The sequence below is a fragment of the Trachurus japonicus genome, chromosome 24, assembly GCF_045865225.1.
Source record: "Trachurus japonicus isolate A0001 chromosome 24, Traja_1.0".
Lineage (NCBI taxonomy): Eukaryota > Metazoa > Chordata > Actinopteri > Carangiformes > Carangidae > Trachurus > Trachurus japonicus.
Window position 1 is genome coordinate 180,298 of NC_140930.1, and position 7,151 is coordinate 187,448.

General features: G+C 46.5%; 1 protein-coding gene across 1 annotated transcript in view; it reads left to right on the plus strand.

Annotated features, from left to right (window-relative positions):
* The window catches only part of ppp4r4 (protein phosphatase 4, regulatory subunit 4), a 30,388-nt gene extending 24,167 nt beyond the window's left edge, over positions 1-6,221 (plus strand). Inside the window, exons 23-26 of the mRNA XM_085770933.1 lie at positions 3,026-3,087; positions 3,159-3,358; positions 3,758-3,909; positions 6,025-6,221. Of these exons, the coding sequence (XP_085627059.1) occupies positions 3,026-3,087; positions 3,159-3,358; positions 3,758-3,909; positions 6,025-6,070 (460 nt within the window). The 3' untranslated portion in view covers positions 6,071-6,221. The remainder of the gene's footprint in view (positions 1-3,025; positions 3,088-3,158; positions 3,359-3,757; positions 3,910-6,024) is intronic.
* The last annotated feature ends 930 nt before the right edge of the window (positions 6,222-7,151 follow it).

Sequence of the window (7,151 nt, forward strand, 5' to 3'; positions counted from 1 at the left end):
AGCAGATCTGGATCCAGGTCCAATCAGAATCCTCCACAAACTTTTCTTTAGTGGTTCAACAAAAAATGTGTGGTCTTTGTTTCGGTTTTGGTCTTTGCTTTTCCAGTTCCTGGTTGATGATGATGTTCTTCATCATGACCCTCCTCATTCTTGCCCTTTTGTTTTTGACTTGCACCTTCTCACAGGTCTTCCTAACTGTCAGACAGGTACTATGAGAGTCTTGACCCTTTTTAGAACCGTTAATGAAAGTCCAATCTGCACAGGGGTGGAGCAGTGATTTTAAATGTGGGGGTGTTCCAAAGAACGGAAATTGAATTTCAATTTTAATCACAAAATGCAATTTTTAATCACTATCACGTAGTTATCACGGTGGATTTACCTATGCTACGACGTTCCTGAAAAAAACTCTGCACTTCATGGCTGGATTGAAAACTCTCTCGAAAAGATATAATTGACCTGAGCCCACCTTAGATCGCCAAAAGAGTAAGCTTCCAATCAGGGTCCAAAACTAACTTTTTCAGGCTGGTAAGTAAATTTTTTACCAGCCTGGGGCCTCATTTATCATTGTGGATACACGCTCTTTTACACGCTCTTTCCCCCGTTTTGTGCGTACGCACTTTTCTCCGCCTAATTTGGGATCTATCAAACCAAAACCTCGGGAGAAAGTGCCGAAATTTACGACCAGTCCGACCATGGCGTACCGGCATTTACACGCTTTTTGAAGAACAGGAGGAATTGGCGACGCCGCTGCAGAGTCAGAGAATTGCAGTATGCGAGGGAGAGAGGAGCGCGGACACTGTTTGAAGTAGCAAGTGGTGGTGATGATGACTGGCAGTGGAAACTCTGCTTTAAATTATTATGACATAATCTAAAATAAGGGGCAGAATAAATATGATTCGTCTTCTTTCTGTTCTGTTTCATTTAGATTTGGGAGTTTTTTGTTTTTATTGTAGCCTTTCAATGCAAGATGATGTTTCTGACTAATATTGACGTGTTACCGTGTATCTCGCTTTCAGAGAAATTCCGCTTCTTTCTCCGCTCTCCGTCCGTCTATCTATTGTCTTCACCGTCTTCCACTGACGTCATTCCACACGTTTCCAGAGAGTGCACATGGCTACTTAATATGCACGTAACTGATTTGCATTGACCACATATGGTTGTATGGGGCCGTTTAGGGGGCTGGGTATGAGGCGTGTTCTCATCCACGCTTTTCTCAGGTCCGGTGTGATTTATCAAGGGAAATACCGTGCAGCCGTGTGTACTCGGAGTTTGATAGATCTGAAAAGAGTGTATATTTTTTGGTCGTACGCACATTTTGCCTTTCCGTCGTACTGAAAATTTAAGAGGACTTTTACACGCTCTTTGATAAATGAGGCCCCAGGCAGATAATTTACCAGCCAAGCAAGTAAAAATTGCATTTAAGTGCTGTATATTGCTATCAGTAGGCCTATTATTTAACGTGTCATTTGGGTCTTATATGCGATTCTCAATCAATATTTTAGTAGTATGCACTAATACTAGCAATTAGGGGTGTGCAAAGCATCCGGAATTTGTATTTGTTGAGGGGGGGGGTATTTCTATTTGTATTTGTGTTCGAGTAAAATTCAAAATAGGTGTAAAAAAATTTTTTTTTTGAGATACACTTCTAATTCTAATCCATTATGAATCCCACCACCACCTGCTGAACAGACAGAATATAAACAAATGAACTATCATTAGGCTACTTCAAAAAATCTCTCTCTCTCTTACAGTTGTTTAGGATTGTGTGTGGTGTTTTTAATCATATTTTTAAATCATATTTATATATATATATATATATATATATATATATATATATATATGATAATTAGTTTAAAAAATATTTTTATCAATAATTTCTTTTTTTCAATTACTAGACATTTAAGGCGACCCCATCTGAATTCCAGGCGACCCCACATGGGGTCCTGATCCCAAGGTTGAAAAACACTGCTGTCTTTCCTGTCTGCTCTCAAAGAGAGTGTGTGTGTGTGGGGGGGGTAATGTGTTGATTCTCTCTCTCTCACAGAGAGCACACAAACAAACAGGCGCGCTCACACACATGTTCTCAGCGGTGAGGTCCGACCAGAGCGATTGACATGTGTCTGTCCAACCAACTCAATCACACGCGCGGGTTCGGAGTCCGGACCGAGAATAAAGTTGGACCGCGCTGGTCCGTGCTTCAGCACCGTGTGTCGGGCCGCGTCTGGTTTTAATTAATACGGGGATAAACAGTCAGCGCCGCGGTCACCGGAGCTGATCACTGCCCTATAAGCAATGAGAGCATTTTTTTTTTTTTTTTTTACCTCCGCTGACAGAGTGTTGATTTGAGGGGGTGTAGAGCCGGTTTCCTCTGCATTCACTCACCGGTACAAACTTGAGTTGAAAAAGATGCCTCTTCCTTTTTAGCATCTCTGCCTCCTCCTTCTTTCTCGTCTCTTCTCAATATTGTTCACTTTCAGTCACCGGTGAGTGACAGAAGCTCCGACTGGCACGTAACCAAAGTCCGTCTCTGTGACTTCAAATTTCCCGGCCCGGCGGCCGCGTCGCGGACAGCGGTCTGTGATTGGGTGAATGCCCGTTCAATTCGACCACTGCCTTTTCATGCAGCGTAAGGAGGCTGAGGCTGAGGTGCGCTCCATTTTTGTATGCTGGTGCACAGCGAGGGGTGGGCACACGGGTTTACCATTGGAAAATGTGGGGGGGATGAAATTATTTTGCTATAAAAGTGGGGGTGTCGAAACACCCCCATCCCCCACGGGTGCGACGCCCATGAATCTGCACCAGCATGTGTTGGTGTGGGCCACAGTCTCAGATGGAGCTCTAGTCTGTAGCATCTGTCCAGGCTGGGACTCCCAGTTAGTTGGACCAGTCCCAGCCTGGTCGGATGCTACATGAACTGATGAAGCCTCTTGGATGAAGGTGAAACGTCTTCCCAGACAAATAACAGTTGGTTTCGATTTAACCTCCTTTGAAATGAACCTGTGTGTGTTGTGCCTCTGTGATCCAGGAAGGTGAAGGACCCGAGGGACTCGTCTGGACCGGGGAAGTCCTCCGTGTTGCAGAGTAAAGGTACCACATCCGTCAGTTGGTAGGACTGCAGTCCTGGCCGTTAGCCTCACGTCACTTCTGCTGTTTTACAGACGACTCCTTGAGGACTGTCCACTTCACCATGGCAACACAGTCCAACTCCTCCATGCCGGTCCTGATCCGCAGCAACACCACCAGCCTCCTGGACCGGGCCACCACGCTGGACCACAGGGCCGGTTCACTAGACCAGAGAGACCATAGGAACAACATGGTGGACCAGAGAACTGCTACAATGGACCATAGAACCAGTACCGTGGACCAGAGAGACCATAGAACCAGTACCGTGGACCAGAGAGACCATAGAACCAGTTCCTTGGACCAGAGAGACCATAGAACCAGTTCCTTGGACCAGAGAGACCATAGAACCAGTTCCTTGGACCAGAGAGACCATAGAACCAGTACCGTGGACCAGAGAGACCATAGAACCAGTTCCTTGGACCAGAGAGACCATAGAACCAGTTCCTTGGACCAGAGAGACCATAGAACCAGTACCTTGGACCAGAGAGACCATAGAACCAGTACCTTGGACCAGAGAGACCATAGAACCAGTACCGTGGACCAGAGAGACCATAGAACCAGTACCTTGGACCAGAGAGACCATAGAACCAGTACCGTGGACCAGAGAGACCATAGAACCAGTACCGTGGACCAGAGAGACCATAGAACCAGTACCGTGGACCAGAGAGACCATAGAACCAGTTCCTTGGACCAGAGAGATCATAGAACCAGTACCGTGGACCAGCGCAGTAAAACGATGGACCGGGGTTGCGGGGTTAGGGAGAGCCAGTCCAGAAAACTGTCAATGTGAGTTCTGGGCTTTGAGTCGATTGTTCTACATGGTTTGTGAAGTCTTTCTCCCAAAACCCTCTAAACCAGGTTTCAAACCAGGACCAGGTCCTCTCTTACTGAGTCAGTCTGTGAACCAAGACCAGGATCATCCGAGACCAGGATCAGCTGGTAGCCTGGTCTCTAGTGGCCCTGGTCCTAAACCTGGTTAAGTCCCATACAGTACTATTATACTGACCAGAGCCAGTCCTGGTTTTGTTTTAGCCCCACTGTTCACCTTCATTTAGCCCCCTTGTTTAGTCCGACCTGGTCCGATTAGTTCACTTGGTCCTGATTTTGGTCCTGGTTTCTCCCTGTTCAACTATGGGAATACCGTTATTTATCTGTTGTTGGTTAGTTCAACCTGGTTCAAGACTGTCCTTTACTTTTTCCTTGTCTTACCCCAGTTCAGTCCAGTTTTAGCCTTCAACCGGCCCCCCAGTTCAGCCCAGTTTTAGCTTTCAACTGGCCCCCCAGTTCAGTCCGGTTTTAGCCTTCAACCCGGCCCCCCATTTCAGTCCAGTTTTAGCCTTCAACCGGCCCCCCAGTCCAGTCTGGTTTTAGCCTTCAACCGGCCCCCCAGTTCAGCCCAGTTTTAGCTTTCAACTGGCCCCCCAGTTCAGTCCGGTTTTAGCCTTCAACCGGCCCCCCAGTTCAGTCCAGTTTTAGCTGGCCCTTAAAGGGATATTCCGGCGTAAGTTTAAGCCATGGTCCAACGCACCGTAACACCGAGTTAGACCCCCCCTCGAGAGATGAAGTCTGCTAACCTCTAGCTTCTCTAGCTGTAGCAACTTTAGCAATGACCGCACCATAACAAACAGCGCAGTATACGGATCCACTATCCACCGATCAAAAAGCCACTTACAGCCACAAATAATGCTCAGAACAGCACCAAACGCCATCAACAGTACAAACAGGGTCCCATCCCATAATACGAGGCATCAAACATCTGTTAGCTTAGCCTGGTTTCTATTGAAAAGAGACGAAAACAACTCACCCACTCTCCTCCAGTTATACGCTATGCAGCAACTTTCCGTGTCCAGCACAGAGTCCAGGCACTGACAACACACACTGAGGCCGACTGGCAGCACAAACATCTGGTTTCAGCCCCGACATCTGGTTTCAACACAAACATCTGGTTTCAGCACAAACATCTGGTTTCAGCACAAACATCTGGTTTCAGCACAAACATCTGGTTTCAGCACAGACATCTGGTTTCAGCACAAACATCTGGTTTCAGCACAAACATCTGGTTTCAGCGGCCACCGACAGGCAGTGACCACCACACTGACCACTTGATTCCCCCAGGTCCTGTCTGTGATGTCTGCTTGTTGTGTTTATGGAGTTTGAGAACAACAACGACTGGTTTCATTTCGATGGGCGCTACTATCAGTTAGAGACCGAGTTTACTGAAGACGAGCTGAAGGAAATGGAGGAGTAAAGTCAAAGAGGGGCAGCTGCGGTGGAGACTATGTGCTGGACCTGGGGGAATCAAGTGGTCAGTCTGGTCACTGCCTGTCGGTGGCCGCTGAAACCAGATGTTTGTGCTGAAACCAGATGTTTGTGCTGAAACCAGACGTTTGTGCTGCCAGTCGGCCTCGGATGTGTGTTGTCAGTGGAAAGTTGCTGCATAGCGTATAACTGGAGCAGAGTGGGTGAGTTGTTTTCATCTCTTTTCAATAGAAACTAGGCTAAGCTAACAGATGTTTGATGCCTCATATTATGGGATGGGACCCTGTTTGTACTGTTGATGACGTTTGGTGCTGTTCTGAGCATTATTTGTGGCTGTAAGTGGCTTTTTGATCGGTGGCTAGTGGATCCGTATACTGCGCTGTTTGTTATGGTGCGGTCATTGCTAAAGTTGCTACAACTAGAGAAGCTAGCGGTTAGCAGACTTCATCTCTCGAGGGGGGGTCTAACGCGGTGTTATGGTGCGTTGGACCATGGCTTAAACTTACGCCGGAATATCCCTTTAAGTCCTGGTTTAGTCCTGGTTTGGTGCTCAGACCCGGTTCGGTTTAGACTAAACTTTGTTTTTTGTTGTGTTATAATTGTGTTAAAATTATTCATGTGCTGTTTTTTCTTCTCCAACAGAAACAGGAAGTCGAACTCGTTCAGTGTCCAATCAGGACGAGACTGAAGAATGACATCATACCTCCACCACGGCCGTTAGCCAATCAGCAGTCAGGGAGCACTTTCAGGACATTACCCAGAATGCAACAGGACATCGTCTCTGCCTTACAGTGACAGAGGAAGTAGAGCCTCGTCTCTCTCTGTGTATTCTAACGACTTCATCTGTCCCCTGATTGGTTCAGTAAACTCTGCACATTCAAACTGTGTCTGTGTTCTTATTGGTCGGTGGTCTGGCTGAATGAATGATGTCACAACCATCCTGTTAGAGCTGCACGCTGCTGAGCCAGCTGTTTCCCAGAATGCACTTCTGTCTTTGAATCAAATTCATTGGTCAGTGGGTTCTGCCTTTTGATTGGGTGGGAGATGTGGGAGATGTGATGTCATGAGGTCTGATGATGTCAGAGAACACGAGGCAGAGAGACAGTTCTGGTTTTAAACATTTAATGTTGTAGTGGTGGTTAATAACAGTAGGTGCATTCTCATTGGCTATAAACAGGTACGATAGTTAGTGTCATGCTAACGAGCTACTTAGCTGTAAACACAGTCAGGCTGGGAGAAACCATCAGTCATTCAGGTGGGGGGAGGGGGGGGCGTACCAAGGTAAGTTTATCAGGTAACACGTTACTTGAATACGTGTTCATAAAACTGACATAACAGCTGTCATAACCATCAGTGAAGACTTCTGACAGCCGTCGCTAAGTGTCGTTCAGTAAGTTATGTCCTTGTTATGACAACTTGATATAAAGACGACATCACCTGTCATAGCGGACCTGATTGCCAACATTTTAAGTTGGCAAAACAAGGACATCTCAAATAATGTCAACTTTGCATCAAAAGTGACAGAATGACACTTAAGCCTGCCACACACATAAAGATAATCGGGCTGATTTTGCCCCGATTTTCCCCATTCCGACCACGGACAGACATCGCCCGATTATCTTAAGCTCTTATGATTATCTTATAAGATTCTCTTGTAGTGTGTGGTGTGTTAAGAGTCAAAATTCCCCCGACAATCGGCTCGGAAAACGTTCGGCGCCGATAATCGTAAGTATTAAACATGTTCAATATTTACGATTATCAGGGCCGAC